This window comes from Colobus angolensis, unplaced genomic scaffold, assembly GCF_000951035.1.
Source record: "Colobus angolensis palliatus isolate OR3802 unplaced genomic scaffold, Cang.pa_1.0 Scaffold182, whole genome shotgun sequence".
NCBI classification, from domain to species: domain Eukaryota; kingdom Metazoa; phylum Chordata; class Mammalia; order Primates; family Cercopithecidae; genus Colobus; species Colobus angolensis.
The window spans coordinates 3,980,575-3,999,160 of record NW_012114955.1 but is presented as its reverse complement, the minus strand read 5'-3'; the positions used below and the strand labels follow the sequence as shown (position 1 = coordinate 3,999,160).

Here is an 18,586-nt window from a genome sequence, read left to right as displayed (position 1 = left end):
TAGTTGTATAACTGTTCTCATCTTGTATATTAGAATAATACCACCAATTAAAGATATTCTGGTATATGGTAGGGTCTAAATAAAGAGTAGTAATTATTATCCATTGGAATATATTACCTACTAGCCAGATCATAAGCACTTTGAGAGACTGTGATTGCCTTGTTCCACTGTGTCCATAGTCTAGCACTGAGTCAGCATGTCATAATTTTCAACACATTATTTGTCATATCAATTAGTATCTTCACTACCTTTTTCAGGGAGAGTCATCTTAGGATTGTAGAAGGAGTATTACCTCTCTCCTGCTATTTTATTTTTATTTTATAGAGATGAGGGCTAACTATGCTGCCCAGGCTAGTCTCAAACTCCTGGGTTCAAGCAATCCTCTCACCTTAGCCTCCCAAAGTACTGGGATTAAAGACATGAGTCACTGCGTCTGTCCCTCCTAGTTATTTTAATGGTAAGTTAGAATAACTCTTAAAAGCCAGAGAAAGTCAAAGATTAAATCATATAGCTCTACATTCTCCTATGGTAACAGTAAATAAATGAATAAGTAAGACAATTTTAGATAGGGTAAATAATGTTATTACCTATTTAGGTCCATATTTCTAAATCATATGCTAAGCTGCTATTTTAGACATTACCTACTGATTTCCTGTTGCAATAGATGAAGATGTTTACTACACTTACACTATCTTCCCAATACATTTCATCCCAATTTTCGGTTAAACTGACTGTAGTTCTGCATTACGATTAGGGAAATAAAGCCGAGAAATTTACTGTGATAATGTCTCCTTTTTAATAAAAAGTTTCGCTTTTCCTGTTGTGTCCCTATCCTTCATTTTTCACATTAGATGCTATTTATACTCATCAACAGATTTTTCTTCCAAATGCTTAGCATATCTACTGAGTCTACTTTTATCTGGAAACCTCCTTTTTGTAGAGACAGGGTCTTGCTTTGTTGCTCAGGATGGTCCTGAACTCCTAGATTCAAGCAATCCTCCCATGTCAGTCTGTGGACTAGCTGGAATTACAGGCACATACGACTATGCCCTGCCTATTTTTTTGTTTGTTTTTAAACAAGTTTTTCTTCTTACATGTGAACAATGATTTTAATTAAAAAATATTTTTGTTGTTTTTGTTTTAGAGGAAGCTTGTATTCATCAATACAATATCCAGAAACAATGTCTGTGAAACAGGTGCTTTTATCCACATTTTGCAAATGAGTCATTAATAAAAATACCAATTTATAAGCAACAGCTAAAAAGAAAAGCAAGCTGATCCAATTTCTCACCCTATTGTTCAAATTAGCATTTTAAACCGTTGCACCTTAATCAAAGTCACTCTTTTATGTACAATAATCACAGGCAAAGCAACTACTATGCAGGGTAACTGTAAGTGATCAAAACAGGACACTTTTGAAAATGAATGGAGCACTATTAATAATTATGCCAGGGCAATATGCATAATCTAAGCAAACCAGCCATTCCATTACTAATAACCTCTTGGATGCTGAGCTTTTAAATTTACAAGGTGTTACCAATCCCATGAAGTTCCCCGCTTAAGACACACACCCTACTATGCTAGTGCCTAATATAAAGATCACTACAGTGAAAACAGAAGACGAAAAAAATTAGCAAACATAGAATAAAAAGTTTTCAAGCTATTGATTCTTGCAACCTGCCCCCCAACCCTCAACAAGCACACACACAAACAATTCATTTAGAAATTCACATACTTTCTCCTCGAAGGAAATAGTAATTCACATATTTAAAAATAGATAGAACTGAATAAGCTGGTAGAATTTTCTTTCTCTTACTCAGAATTACTCAATTAAGGAAATAAAGAAAGGGTGAAAAATGATTAGAAAGAAAAGAGAATGAATTGTAGTTTTCTACCTAAAGTAGTTAAGACATGAGAGAAGAAATCACTCAATGCCCTTACCCATCCCAGAGTCTTTCTTGGTGCCATCTGATATTATGTCTACATGATCAGAGTCCACATCATAACTAAAGAAATCATTCAAATAGGTCTTTGATCGCTGGCCACCAAATACATATAAGCAACGATTTTTCTGAAAAAGAAGAAAAAAAAAGAAGAAAGGAGAAACTTGTCACTTCCATGAAGAACTCAGAATGATCCTTTAAAAATTTAAACCTCTACAAAAGTAATTTTACAATAGATCCCAATGGAGCTGGAATAAAAGGGAAAGAGGAAGCTCTCTACATACTGCTAAAAGGTAATCTCTAGGACATCCTGTTAAAGAAGAAAAGCAAGGTGCAGAATGATATATTCAGGTTCCTTCTTCCTTTGTGTAGGAATGGAGAAGAAGGAATATCTGTGTATGAGACAAAAAGAGAGGGAGAGAGGGAAAGAGAAAGTGAGAGAGGGGAAAAGTGAGAGAGACAGCATGCGAGCGAAAGTAGAGATTTCTTCTTTTTTTCAAAAACAAAGGAAGGATAAACCAAAACCTAATAAAGACAGTTACCTATAGTGGCAGGAACAGAGCAGGAAGACCTCTCCAAAAATACCTTGACATACGGTTTTGACTTTAGAACCATGTATATGCTTTTATTTAATTAGAAGACAAAATTAACTAAAAAAAAAATCTAAAATTTGGGCAAAAAAAATCCAACAACAAATAAACCTATCTGTATACAAAGATATACTCACATAGAGAAGTAGTATTTCTAGTGATTTTAAACATACATTTTGACTACCCATCCCTAGAAGTCTAAATCCTAAACAGAAAAATAATCAGAAACCAACGTTAAACAGCACTCAGTGATTCTGTTGTTAGCTTTTTTACTGTGAAAGCTATTATAGACAGACAAAGCAAGTAATGTTATGAAGCAGGATTTTAACCTTAAAAGACACAAAAATAGGCCAGGCATGGTGGCTCACACCTGTAGTCCTAACATTTGGGCAGGCCAAGGTGGGACGATTGCTTGAGACCAGCCTGAGTAACATAGCAAGGCCCTGTCTCTACTTCTTCTACTTCTACTTCTTCTACTACTTCTACTTCTTCTACTTCTACTTCTACTACTACTACTACTACTACTACAAACCCAGGTGTGGTGGTACACACCTGTAGTTTTAGCTACTTGGGAGGTTAAGGTGAGAGGATCATTTGAGCCCTGACACTCAAGGCTGTAGTGAGCTATGATCTGCACTCCAGCCAGGGTGGCAGAGCAAGACCCTATCTCTAAAAAAAAGAAAAGCTATAAAGTTACAAAATAGAAGACATTAAGATAAAAAATATTTTATTTGAATTAGACAAATCAGTATGAACTCATGATTTAATTTTTCTCTTACAAAAAAAGATACATAAATATGTGGTGGGGGGGGGGGTGCTCCTACTAGCCAAAGAGAAAAATTTGAGCATCAAGAAAGTGGCCAGGTACAGTGGCTCATGCCTGTAATCCCAGCACTTTAGGAGGCAGAGGCAGGTGGATCACCTGAGGTCAGGAGTTCGAGACCAGCCTGGCCAACATGGAAACTCTGTCTCTACTAAATACAAAAAGTTAGCTGGGCGTGGTGGTGCATGCCTGTAATCCCAGCTACTTGGGAGGCTGAGGCAGAAGAATCGCTTGAAATTGGGAGGCTGAGGTTGCAGTGAGCCAAGACTGCACCATTGCACTCCAGCCTGGGCAACAAAAACAAAACCCTGTCTCAAAATAAAAGAAGAAGAATGACAGCACTGGATAGAAATACATGAATATGTAAAATACTTCATAATAAAATTTCTGTACACTTATCATTGGTTAGCTTTGGAGCCTCAAAGTTAACTCATTAATATGAAAAACAATAAAGGAAAACAATCAAACATTTATATTGCCTATTCAGTATGCTTTACATTTCAGGGTAACCAAAAAGTTAATGAGAGGAAGTTTTTTTTTCCCCCTCCATATTAGGAGAATCACACACTTAATAAATGCAGAGGAAATGACATCATTAGAAAAATCACCATATTACACATCCTAACGAAATTTAGGCAATGAAAGGCTACAAAAACCATTAGGCACAAGTTTGAAAGAAAACTATATAATTGATCAGTCAGGCTAATAACACCCAACCTATTAACATCATCGAAAGCATGACAACCAGTTATTAAATGCCTCTTTATATTTTGCAATCAGAGTGTCTATGAAGTATTCTTGCACATTCTCCCCAGCCGCCAAAAAAGACAGTGAATCTAAAATCAAGCCTCTGGCCGGGCGCGGTGGCTCAAGCCTGTAATCCCAGCACTTTGGGAGGCCGAGACGGGCGGATCACGAGGTCAGGAGATCGAGACCATCCTGGCTGACAAACACAGTGAAACCCCATCTCTACTAAAAAAAATACAAAAAAAAAAACTAGCCGGGCGAGGTGGCGGGCGCCTGTAGTCCCAGCTACTCTGGAGGCTGAGGCAGGAGAATGGCGTGAACCCGGGAGGCGGAGCTTGCAGTGAGCTGAGATCCGGCCACTGCACTCCAGCCCGGGAGAAAGAGCGAGACTCCGTCTCAAAAAACATAAAAAAATAAAAAAAATTAAATCAAGCCTCTGAGTGCAATGACCAGTTTATAGGAAATATGAAAGAGGAACACATTGAATTACACTACAAAGATAAAATCAAAATCAAAACTGGAAATGTGGGAGATTCTAGAGCACAAATGTCTCACTTAGTGGGTTGTATGTGGGCGGGAATAGGGAATAGGAGGAAAGAGTACTATTACAATTTTTAAAAAAATGTATGAGACATAACAACCAAATGCAAAATACCTTTTTTGAATCTTGACTTAAACAAACCAACCAAATAAAGATATTTTTCAGTATATTAGAAAAAAAGAACACAGAATATTAAATGATATTAAAGAACTGCTTTTATTTTGGTTGATAATGACACTACAATTATGTTTTCTTTTCTCTTTTTTTTTAAGAGAGAGAGTCTTGCTATATTGCCCAGGCTGGAGCACAGTGGCTATTACAGGAGTGATTGCACTATTGATCAGCATGGGAGTTTTGACCTGTTCTGTTTCTGACCTAGCCAATTAACCTCTACTTAAGCAACATACTGGTCCCTCCGTCTGGGAGGTAACCATACTGATGCCAAACTTAGTATGAACAACTGATTAAGCACAGTGCAATGTGGCCCAGAACTGGGCTCCAGCAATCCTCAGTCTCCTGGGTAGCTGGGACCACAGGTGTGCACCAACATACCCAACTGTAATTATGTTTTTAAAAAGCCCTTTTCTGTTACAATTATACACTATAGTAGTATTTACAAGTATAATGATACAGTATCTGGGATCTGCTTTAAAACACTACAGCAGATGCTGTAACAAGAAAGGAATAATAAAAATTTTAAAAATACTCCAGCACAGTAAAATTTAAGAATAAACTTAAAAATCAAAGAAACATCAAGAAAATGAATGAAATTAAAGTGGAATAGTTGTATGAAAAATGAGCAATTATTGATGACTGCTGAAACTAACAAATGAGCACACAAAAATGTATTATTAATTATATTATCCTCTCCACTTTGTACAGAGAAAAACATGTTTAAAATACATGTTAAAGAACATGTTTAAAATATTCCATGATATTGTTTTAAAGCTGTGTTCACAGAAAGAAGACCAAGATTTCATTAAAACATCTGAAAAGGTTAAAAAAAAAAGTCTGTATGTTGGTTTTGCTGATACATTTATTATTATTATTATAATTATTATTATTGAGACAGAATCTTGCTCTGTCACCCAGGGTGGAGTGCAATGGCATGATCTTGGCTCATGCTTTTGCCTTCTGGGTTCAAGCCATTCTCCCACCTCAGCCTCCCAAGTAGCTGGGACTACAGGCACAGTTCACCATGCCAGGCTGATTTTTGTATTTTTACTAAAGATGGGGTTTCGCCATGTTGGCCAGGCTGGTCTCGAACTTCTGGCCTCAAGTAATCCACTGTGCCTGACCATTGCTGATACATGTAAATTCTAATTCTTTAAAATCAAATCTTAAATTCTTTGTACTTAATGGAGAATAGCAGAAGGGAAAATAAGAAGAGAGAAAGAAATTGTCCTTCTAATTACTAAGAGAAATTAGTAAGTGGAAAGACTTAAGAAAGGAACAAAGCCACAAAATCGATTTAAGCAGTGAAATTAGTCGTAAGATTGCCTAGATTAGTAGTCAGGTAATAACTACTTAGGAATTACCAGGCTGATGTGAAGAGTCTCATAATTAGCCAACAGTTCACTGTTAAAGAAGTTTTGTTTTTCTCTGTCATTTCTACACTAATCATTTATTTCTAAAGAAAAGTTTTTATCGCTTCCTGAAGAATTAGATTTCACCACTTCTTTTCCTATCTAGGTATACATGATAAAATAACATTTACGCAATGTACGGAATATTCTTACTGAGTGGAATAGCATGCAGTGTCCTATTCGAGACTGGATGTCCTCAGGCCCAGCATTACAGGAGTCCTCTCGAAGAAGTTTCCAGGTTTGACATTGACAGTTGAAAGCAAATAAGCCACTGAATTGTGGTTCACTGGCTCTGCTGTCATCTACGCTGCCATTACAAGTCAAAATTCTACCACCAAAAGTGTAGATCATATGTTTTTCTGAGTCCATACACATCTATCAGAACAAGGCAACAGATTGAATAGTTTTAGTTTGTTCCTGTCATATGTGCTAAAACAAAACTAACATGTACAGTTTTACATTCTCAAAAAAAACTAAACTTGGTCCCTAATGACACTAAATACCACCCCTGATTATTATATGCAAGTTTCTAAATACTTTTTCAAGTTGCCATTTTTCCCAGTGAGAGTAAAAACACGTTGGGATAAAGAGCTTTCTACTTTCTTGAAACTGCATAATTTTTACCAAAATCAACCAATGATACATGAGGTGTTGATTTATATGTAAGAGTGAATACTTATCATATTCCGGGCGAATAGTGATAATACTCTCCTTACTAAAATTCCCTTTCATTCTAAGCAAGCATCCTATTAACATTACTACTATTTATTAAGCGATCAGATACGCAAATAAGAGTGGTACAGCTAAATTCATCTTCTGCATTTATTTTTATAAAACCCTTCAAATTATTACAAAACAGTAGAACAAACAAACAAAAAGACATTTACAACAATCAAGTCTCCAGACTGACTTCTACATTGTAAAGAACTCTATTTGCTTTTAACATAGCACTATTAATTTAATTTTCTTTGAATTAAGCTATACACTTCATGTTTAAAAGTCAAGCTTTAGTCTTCCGTTCTTCCAACTCAAGATTGTAGCTTTTCATAAAAATGTATGAGAAAACAGCCATTTGTCATGAGACAGTAAGAATCAAATTGTTTCAAATAATACATAAATCCAAGTTGGGAATTAGCTGTTGAACGTAAGTGGCATTTATATAAAGAATAAATTGTGTACACAAAACATCTATGTTTTGCTAAAAAAAAAAACTAAACATTTGATATTCAATTCTCCTACCAAATTACTTCTGCTACTTATGTATTTTTGTATTTTTTTAAATAAAAGGCTATTTTCATAAATATATATATATATATATATATTTTTTTTTTCCCCCGAGACAGTTTCGCTCTTGTTGCCCAGGCTAGAGTGCAACAGCATGAGCTCGGCTCACCGCAACCTCTGCCTCCCAGGTTCAAGCAATTCTCCTGCCTCAGCCTCCTGGATAGCTGGGATTACCCGCATATGCCACCATGCCAGGATAATACTGCATTTTTAGTAGAGATGGTGTTACTCCATTTGGTCGGGCTGGTCTTGAACTCCCAACCTCAGGTGATCCGCCCGCCTCGGCTTCCCAAAGTTCTGGGATTACAGGCATGAGCTACCGTGCTTGGCTATTTTCATAATTTTAAAGGTTTTTAAAAAATTGAGGTTATTATTATTAAAAAGAAAAGATTCTAACATCTCCTAATTTTTATCTACCCCTAAAAAGATCTACCTCATTAGCCATTTCCCAGGTTTCTCAAAGACTTCTATAAATTAAGATGCAAATCTATTCCCCAAGGGTGAAATCTTGGTAAATATGGTTGAAAAACAAAGATGTCTGGCATACCACAGAAAGTATTCCTATTTTTTAAATGATCATATAGTTAAAATCAGCACATTGCTGAAGACAGCTCAGTTTGGCCCCATCCAGCTACTGCCTCCGTTGAGGGCTCCAATGGAGCTGGGTCACATTTCCCTTGCTGAAGTACTTCAGACTCAATCACTCCAAATATCTGGGAACTATGCTGAAAATCTTTAGGGACTCACATTAAATGAGTTTATTTCCATTTTTTATTAACTCACAGATTCATACTAATGGCCAATCCTTGTTACCAACCCCCTACCTTTCTACTTCGTATGGCTACAAAGAGAGTTTCTTTCTTTTTGAGGATATTCAAGCTTAATTTTGATGTGGCTTACTCTCATTTGTTTGCAGGGCTGAAGTATAAACATCCTTATCTTGGTAGTTCTTCCTAGGACACCAGTCTAAACCAAGAAACCTTTTAATATTTGATTTCCACTCTTTTGATTTGTTTTGTCATTTTTTTTTTTATTTTTTTTTTGAGACGGAGTCTCGCTCTGTCGCCCAGGCTGGAGTGCAGTGGCCAGATCTCAGCTCACTGCAAGCTCTGCCTCCCAGGTTTAGGCCATTCTCCTGCCTCAGCCTCCCAAGTAGCTGGGACTACAGGTGTCCGCCACCTCGCCCGGCTAGTTTTTTGTATTTTTTTAGTAGAGACGGGGGTTTCACCATGTTAGCCAGGATGGTCTCGATCTCCTGACCTCGTGATCCGCCCGTCTCGGCCTCCCAAAGTGCTGGGATTACAGGCTTGAGCCACCGCGCCTGGCCTTGTTTTGTCATTTTTACTCTCCGAAAAAATTTCTGAAAAACTAGTAACTTATTAAACTCTGTATGATAATGTCTTTTCCATCAAAGACTTAAAAAAAAATCTTTAAAGTCAAAAGTTTAAAGACTATTCATTTATTATGTCAGGGGTTAGATATTTAATTTTTAAAATCAAACAAATAGTGGATAACCACTTATTTTCCTGGGAAAAATTATTTTTCGAATCTGAGAATGACTTTATTTTACCCTATCACAGGAATACAAGATTGGTAAGGGTTTGGTTGGGTTCAAAATAATCTTCTCCTCACAAAATTTGAAGATACTGCTATAAAGCCTTCTAAATATCCAGTGTTACCCAACCTACCACCTTCCCTTCTACAAACCTCCAAAAATGCCTCATGACCCAGTGAGAATATCAATGAGCTGAGATCTTCAATTCTTCAACTGAAGTTCTTCCTGCTACTTCTTGGCTAGCTCACTTTCCATTTTCTAGTAATTTCCACAAAAAGTGATTACACTTGAAGGACAGTTTGGCTAGATATAAAATTCTTGGCTCACACTGTCTTTTCTTGAATGTCTTCTAGATGTTGCTCTATTATCTCCTGGCACTGAAAGGAGATGTAGAGAAATCTGATACCAGTCTCATTTTAGTTCTCTTATAGATGACTTGATCATTTTGTCTACTTGCTATAAAATGATCTCTTATCTTTTACAGTCAATGTTATTAATATATGTCTTAGAGTTAAGTATTTAGGTCAACTTTTTCTGAATATAGTATGCCCATTTGATATGTGGAGTAAAATCTTTCTTCAGGAAAATGTTCTTGAATTCAATTGATAAATATTTGTTTTTTCCATGGTTTTGGTTTTCTTCTTTAAAGTCTCCAATTACATATATGTTGGCTCTCCTCTGCCTACCTTCCCCGGTTAATCATTTTTACCTCTTTATCTTATTCCTATGCTGTATGATCATTACCTATCCTTCTTTACGCTCTTTGTAGATAAGTCTTCATTTCTGAAAGGGGCAATATACTGGGATATAACTTTCATTTACTGTTATTTTTCTTTTTATTGTTTTTCTTTAGAATGTCTCACTAAAGCTTTGTTATTTGTTGCTTTTTAGTTTTTCATATATAATTGAGTTGAATTTCCCTGGACCAGATGACTTTACAGAGGATTTCTGTGGAAGGTAGATATTCTTGCTCAAGAACTCCTTCCTCTGTTGCTACTGAATTGAATGGTTCCTTCAAAATATGGCACTTCTGGTGAAGCCATATCTTCTCCAATTCTATGAATCTCATCTGGCTTACAGGGTTGATTTCAAGCTTTGAGCTCCCCAAATTTCTTACTGGTCATTGCAAAAGGAGCCATCATTCCCACTGTGTTTCCTTCACTTTTACAAAATAGTGCTTTCTGACATATATCACCTCTGGATCTTTCTGGGTACTTTACACATGTTAATTCACTGATTCTTCCAGTGGCTGCCCTGGGTGCAATCTGTGCCCTGTCCCTGACACTTCTCACTATGATATACAACTGCTAGGCTCCCTCTGCTTTCCCAGGCCTCCCTATTATACTGTTGTGGACTTCAACAAAAGTTCTGAGTATTTCAGTTGTTTTTGGTTAAACTTACAAGGCATTGGGAGTTGTAGGTTTACTCTGGCTTTTGATTTTGCTAAGAGAGAGAGTGTGTGTGTGTTTAAATCTTTTTGCTTGATTACCATTATTCCTGGAAAACCACACAAAGCAATATCAAGGAAAGCTTGAGAACTAAACTGCCACTATGTTCTCAAGAAATCCAGAAGTCTTTACATTTTATTTTTTAAATATGTTAAAATTTAAAATGGCAAATAGCTTTTAGGCCTGTTTGTATCGTATAGCTTTCTCATATTTTTATCAAATTTGAACATTAAGTGTTAAATCCTAAATTGTCATGAACACCACAAGCTATTTTTGGAGTGTCATAATCACTACAAGTGTAAGTTCTAACTTATAGCTTTATTTGTATGAAATAGAATAGCAAAATGCAGGAGTATACAAATTACTTGCTCACTGTTACAGGGCTAGTTGTTGGCTGAATTAGTACTGAAATCCTTGTTTCTTCACCCCCAGTGTTCTGCTGTACCACCTAATCAGTTGAAAACCACGCATTATTTAACAGTACCCAGCTTCCAAGAAACATCCTATTTTATAAAAGTCAAGAGAAACAAAGGCCACACCCAAGAACTCTCTACATGCTACTCCTAAGCTATTCTTTTTTTCAACCTGTTTAAAAAAAAAAAAAAAAGACATCAGCATCTTTTGTAAAAGAAATACATAAACATTTGGGAACAAGAGAAGAAATTGTTCCCTAATAATATTATTTGCTGATGTTTCTGAAAGATCAGAACCAGCCTAACTTTTCTTGGCATGCTTATTCTCCACATGAAGAACATTGAGGGTGTCAGCAGGGATGTGCATAGCTTTGTGGAGCTCAGTTAAATAGAGCCAACAGAAGTTCCAAATTTAAGCTGGGGAGTATTTTGAAGAATACTGGTTCTGATTTTCTACCTACCACTTAACTTGAGAGGCATAACTCACTCTTCCTCTCCTTACCACTCTCCTATAACAATTATATGTTAATAGAAATATGGCAATAGGATAGTTTAAAAGCAAAGAATTAACAAAAATCTATAAATACACAATAAACAAAGACCCTGGGTTCTGACTCCTAGATAAGATTTTAGGTCTCACCTAGGTTTTGTCATAATTCTAGCACCACCTCCCATTTCCCGAATAATAGATAATTTATGTTCATCAACAGAGAGTTATAGATTTTTAAAGTCTTTTTCTCCTCAATACATCAAAAAAAAACCTTGGGATGTGGGTTGAGCCAGGTAAAAACTTGCTTATAGAATTCAAAATGGTTACTGTCTTTTTTGACCTACATTGACTTTCTATGGAGTAAGTATTCAAAGACAGGTAACAATGATAATGACAATGATGGGGCTAATGAGAGCTACATGTATATTAATATTAAAATGGCTTACAATGAGGCTATGTTCAGTCTTCTAGTCAACATTATTGTATAATTTCTACTGGTGCTGAGTTTAATTTAGTATGTCAAATTCGTCTCTAGGTTTATAAACTTTTGTGACTATAAACAAAATGTATTTCACTCTAACTGGAAGAAAAGCTCTAGATTTCATCTAGTTCATTATAAAGCGATTTTCCATTTCTTATAGGAATGTAGAATAAGAAATATAATTAAAAGAGTAAGTTGCTATTGTTATGATTTATGCATATGCATTATAAAACTAAATGTGTTTTTCCTAATATTACTCCATCTACTCTCTAAAGTTTCTATAAATCAACAATATGTGTCCTCAGATTTTTGTAGTTTGCCCTGCAACAAACAAGAGAAAAAAATTTAAAGAATAACTTTATACCTACTGAAACAACAATTATTATTATCTATCATAGGTATTTGTCATGGAAGCACTACTAGACAACTCAGCATAATATCTAACATAAACTCTAATTGCAAGAATCACTAAGCACTGATTAATTCCATCATATATTTAACTGTGCATCAAACCTGATGATCAAACACCAATTTCGGCCCTCCATCAGCAGCAGTATCCTCACTTAGTAACATCCACGTGTTTGTATCAATGTCATAACGATAGAAGTCACTTTTCAGAGATTTGCTGTTCCTCACAGAGGAATCCAAATAACGCCCCAATGTGTAGATTTGCCTCCGCTGAATGTCAATGCACATTTTATGACACGATCTGGCACTAGGACCGTTCTGGAGAGAGAGAGAGAGAGAGAGAGAGAAAATAAACAAATAAACAAATGAAAGAGCAAAACAAAAACAAAAACAAAAAAAATCAAAGAACAAATAAAAGACAAATTAAATGCCCTTTTTTATTATCTTTCATTAAAAGGTTTCTCAGAAACTCACATCAAGTCAACCAATATGAGTCCAACACTAGGCTTAACTCTCTAAAGAAAAGCAAAAGCAGTAAGCAGTAGGAGACACAAATCTTACCTTAGAAATGCTTAAAATCTACCACGAAAGATGAAATGAACTACACTGCAGCTTATGGCACTCTGTTTATAACATCTATATGGTTTCTACCATATACTGCACTGCATTTTAGTCATTTGTGCACAGAGTTCCATTCCCTATTACATGACAATCTACTTTAAGACATGTTTGGTCTTCATGAACATTTTTGTATTTCTCGTCAGACTCTAGCACAAAAGAGGTACTCCAAGAATATTTAGAATCAGTGAATTTCAAAATTAGAAGAAACATCAATAAAATCTCCAGTTTAATCACTTGGACATAGGGTGGGGAACATTACACACCGGGGACTGTCAGGGGATGGGCGGCAGGAGTAGGGATAGCATTAGGAGAAATACCTAATGTAAATGATGAGTTGATGGGTGCAGCAAACCAACATGGCACATGTATACTCACCTATCAAACCTGCACATTGTGCACATGTATCCTAGAACTTAGAGTATAATAAAAAAAAAATAAAATCACTAGTTTAGTTTTCTCCTTTTAAAGATGAGAAAATACAACCCTAGCAAGAAAATATTAAGACCGGGATGATACCTTTAATATGCTAGTGACAGAAACTAATAAGAATCCAAGTCTATGACTTCTTTATCCATCCTTTGCATTGTAAAATTAATTTTCCTGACTGAATAAACAGCACAGCTACAGTAAATAAATAGGGAATAATATTAAGAATAGTATTTATCAATAAATTAGTTAGCTGGTATCACCTGTATCACAGGACCCGATAAAACATAAAACATATTGTAGTATAGTCAAAAGGATTCATGGGGGAAAAAAGAACTTCAATTGCACAGGGTTTAATTAGTTGAAAGGGGGAAAGGAAAGGAAACTAATGTTTGTTAAACAACTCCGAAGTTCCGTTTACACTATTACTGTGTATGTGTATGTTCCATTTAATCCTTATAACAACCCCGTATGGAATTATTATCACCATTTCACAGAGTTCACTGTCACAAAACTAGGAAGTAAGATAGCAAATCTACGCCCTTGTGTACGACAGCCAAAAACTGGGCTCTTTCACAATTTCAGATTATTTTTTCTAGAAGAGAAACAAAGGCAAAACTATACTTGTTAAAATAGTGTATGCAGTTATGACTGAGATGAAGAGTTCTTGCTGCAGAAATAACAGAATTGATGTATAAAGTGGACACAGGAAGCCTGATGAATGACTGACAGAGGAGACAGTTTATGATCTTGCAGGCAATAAAGAACTACTGGTGGTTTCTAAAGCAAGATACAACATAAAAAGGCAATATTCTAAGAAGAGTAATCTAGCAGTATTAAGTGAAATGAAGGAATATTAGGCAGGAAGAACAGTATTTTGACAATGAAGTTGATGTAAATGTACACTTTAATATTCATACTATTATTTTTAAACTTATTTTAAAATATTTTTGTCAAAGAATATCTTCAGCAAATAAGGTGAAAATTTTATGTAAGAATGGATTTCCTCCATAAATAATCTCAAAAACAAAGATGAAGTAACATATAATAAATCTATGCCATAATGCATAGAGTGTAAAACTTGAAATTTTAGTAAAAGAATAATAGAACTCCTTGCTTCAACTAAATAAGCACAAATAATATTAAAACGATGATCAAATTATATGCCAAGAAAAAAGAAATAAAGATAAATCAATAGACTAGAAAACATGAAAAAAAGGATTAACAAAGTTGGTTCTTTGAAAGACTGATAGAATTATAAACCACTGGCAGACTAACTTTTTACAAAGGAGGGAAAATACAAATTGCCAGTACCAGAAATGAAAGCAAGATTAACACTACAGACTTCCTAGAAGTGAAAAAAGAGAGAATACTATCAAAAACAGAGGTAAAATCTGACAACATAGATAAAACAGACATAATTCCTTAAAAAACCTAACTTACCAAGATAACATGAAATGAAAGAGGAAAATCTGAAGTAATTACACATACTGAAAAACTGAATTCATTATTGCCCACACATGTACACTGGTAAATTGTATCAAGCACTTAAGGAAAAAACGGTATCAGTTTTAGACAAAATTTTTCAGAAAACGGGGAAAAAGAAAAACTCTACTGTTTAATCCACATTCTCTTCCATTCCTAGCTTATTTTATGAGGCCAACATAACACTGAAACCAAACAATACTACAAAGGAGAAGGAAGAGAAGGGGAAGAAGGAAGAAGAAATGGGGAAGAGGTGGAGAAATCATTTACAGGTGGCTAGGACCCCTTATGAACATAGACAAAACCAATCTTCAACAAAATATTACCAAACAGCAGGAGCAATATATGAAAAGAATATTTTACAACAAAAAGGTATTTATCTCAGGAATGTAAAGTTGATTTTACATCCGAAAATCAATCAGGATAATCTGCCACATTAAATTAATAAAGAAGAAAAAACACAAGTATATCAATACACATGTAAAAGAGCATTTGGTAAAATTTATCTATTCATGATCAAAACTCATAGCAAAACAGGAATAGAAAGACTTTCAATCTGATAACAGATGTAAGAAAATGTAAAATTTAATTTTTCTTAATGACATACTGAATATTCTCCTGCTTAGCTATGAAACAAGACAGGGATGTCTTTTCTCACTACTTATATTTAACATTGCTCTGGAAGTTCAAGTCAGTGCAATAAGGAAGGCATTAAAAAATAAAATAAAGGTTGGGCCTGGTGGCTAATGCCTGTAATCCCAGCACTTTGGGAGGCCAAGGCGGGAGGATTCGTTGAGTTCAGTAGTTCAAGATTCCTCTGTATGTTCAACATACAGAGACCCTATCTCTACACATAATTTAAAAATTAGCTGGGCACGGAGGCACGCGCCTGTGGTACCAGCTACTATAGAGACTGAGATGGAAGGACTGCTTGAGCCCAGAAGGTTGAGGCTGCAGCAAGCCATGATCATGTCACTGCACTCCAGCATGGGCAACAGAGAAAGACTTTGTCTCAAATAAAAAATAAAATAAAATAAAATAAAATAAAGATGGAAAAGAGAACAGAAAGAAGAAAAATGACTGCTTCTTTAAAATACTCTAAGAAATAAAAAAGAAGCTATTAGAAATAAGTAGACTTAACAAAGTGACATGATACGAAGGCATTATTAACAAACCAATTGTATTCCTCTATATTACCAGCCAACAAATGGAAAATAAAAATTTTTTAATTCCATTATAACAGCACAAAAAGCAAAATACATTGATATCAAGTTAACTAAAATATCACAGACCTCTTAAATGGAAAACTTTTAAGAGTGCTGAGAGATAATGAAGACTAAAATAAATGGAGACTAAACCATGTTCATGGAGTAGAAAGATTCAATATCATTAAAACACCAATTTGCAGCCGGGCGCAGGTGCTCATGCCTATAATCTCAGCATTTTAAGAAGCTGAGGTAGGTGGATCACCTGAGGTCAGGATTTCGAGACCAGCCTGGCCAACATGGTGAAACCCCACCTCTACTAAAAATACAAAAATTAGCCAGGCGGGTGCCTGTAATCCCAGCTATTTGGGAGGTTGAAGTAGGAGAATCACTTGAACCTGGGAGAAGGAGGTTGCAGTGAGCCGAGATCACATCATTGCACTCCAGCCTAGGCAACAAGAACAAAACTCTGTCTCAAAAAAAAAACAAAAAAAAAACATCAAACAACAAAATAAAACCCACCAATTCGCTCCAAATTAATATATAATTTATCACATTCCCATCATAATCCCAACAGTTTCAGAAATTGATGATTCTAAAATTTATATATTATCTAACTTCATGAATTACTATAAAGGTACTACTATAAAGCTACAGTAATTGAAGGAGTGTCATACTGGTTAAGAAGAGACCAAAATATAATAGAACAGAATAGAGTGCAAGAAGAGACGTATACTTACATGATCAGTTGATTTTTGGCCAAGGTGCCAAAGCAAATCAATGAGCCAAGAAGATAGGGAATAACCAGAAATCTCATACAGTACAGGCAAAGTATAAAATGGTATAACCATTTTGGGAAAAGTTTTAAGTTTCATTAATGGATGATAAAAGGGTGAGAGTTTGATGAGTAACAGCATATTTTCATAATCTTGAAATGTCTCCCTATAAATTACTTGTTAATTATAAATTAGACAAATCTGGTGGGCATCCCCTTAACCAAGTGATTGAAACTAGTATCAGATAAACTGACATAATGTGTCTCCTGATATGATATAATGAGGAGATGCTAATGTGATCTATGGGTTATTCTTGCTAAAAATATATCATCTAAATCCAATCCTAAGAAAACATACAAACCCAGCTGAAGGATATTCTAAAAAATAACTGCCCTGTACTCTTTAAAAATCATTAAAGTCAAGAAAGACAAAGAAGTTTAGGGAACTATTCTAGACTAAAGATGACTAAAGAAGCACGACACCAAAAAGCAATACATGATCATGGTCTAAATTCTGGGCTGGGGTTGCAGAGTGACAAGGGATGCCTATAAAGAACATTACTGGGGCATTATTGGATAACAGTCTATATCTGAATAGGAACTGTGGATTAGATTAAAGCAGCAGTTCTCAGTGTGGTCTGGGGTCTCCAAGGTACTTCAAGGGAATCTATAAGGTCAAAGTTATTTTTACAACAATACTAACAAAAAAATTTGTCTTTTCACTCTTATTCTCTTATGAGTGTATGTGAACATTTCCGGAGGCTATATGACTTTCCGATACAGCAACTGAATGAAGAAGCATATGAATCCAGATGTCTTTTATTGAGCCAAACATTAAAGAGATTTAGAAAACTATACAAAAATGCCACTTGAGGGCCAGGCGCGGTGGCTCACGCCTGTAATCCCAGCACTTTCAGAGGCCGAGGCGGGTGGATTACGAGGTCAAGAGACCAAGACCATCCTGGCCAACATGATGAAACCCTGTCTGTACTAAAAATACAAAAATTAGCCAGGCATTGTGGCAGGTGCCTGTAATCCCAACTACTCAGGAGGCTGAGGCTGAGGCAGGAGAATTGCTTGAACCCAGGAGGTGGAGGTTGCAGTGAGCCAAGAGCGCACCACTGTACTCCAGCCTGGCGACAGAATGAGACTCCGTCTCAAAAAAAAAAAAAAAAAAAAAAAAAAAAAGCCACTTGACTTAGCATGGTTGTCACAGGAAAAAACACCTTTGTAATTGTTTGAGCTGTGAACTGATGGCCGTTGCTTTTTCCACGGCATACTATATATTTACTTGAAAGAACAAATAATGATCAAACTATGGTTATTTGGACATTATGGCAGACATTTTCTCAAAAATGAAGGAAGCAGCGCATCCATCTTGAAGAAAAAAAATCAACAAAATTTGTTGCCGGTATTCTAACCAATGTTTTCAAGCAAAAATTCAAATTATTGAAAACCTATCTGCCACTGTGATCTTGACACCTTCCCAGTACTTAAAAGACTCTAATGAGACTGACAGTGATGTTAACAAATGTGGCATATTTGGTAATACAGTATCCCAGAAACCAATATTTGGAAGATGTGCATAACTCATGGAACCGATATTTTTCAAGTGACCAACACATGGATAAATATATATTCATAGGTAAAAGATCCAAAGAGCAAAACAGATCAATGGATTTTAACATAACAATGCAAAAAGCTGGTATGGTTCAGAGTCTATATTGCAACTATCTTTTTTTTTTTTTTTTTTTGAGATGGAGTC

The 18,586-nt window shown here is 35.5% G+C and overlaps 1 protein-coding gene across 2 annotated transcripts in view; it reads right to left on the bottom strand.

The window, feature by feature from the left end:
- The window catches only part of MKLN1 (muskelin 1, intracellular mediator containing kelch motifs), a 386,600-nt gene that overhangs the window by 41,644 nt on the left and 326,370 nt on the right, over nucleotides 1-18,586 (bottom strand). For both annotated transcript variants that reach the window (XM_011939628.1, XM_011939627.1), the window contains 3 exons: nucleotides 12,415-12,627; nucleotides 6,384-6,605; nucleotides 1,942-2,071 (listed from right to left, as the gene is read on the bottom strand). In XM_011939628.1, the coding sequence (XP_011795018.1) occupies nucleotides 1,942-2,071; nucleotides 6,384-6,605; nucleotides 12,415-12,627 (565 nt within the window). The remainder of the gene's footprint in view (nucleotides 1-1,941; nucleotides 2,072-6,383; nucleotides 6,606-12,414; nucleotides 12,628-18,586) is intronic.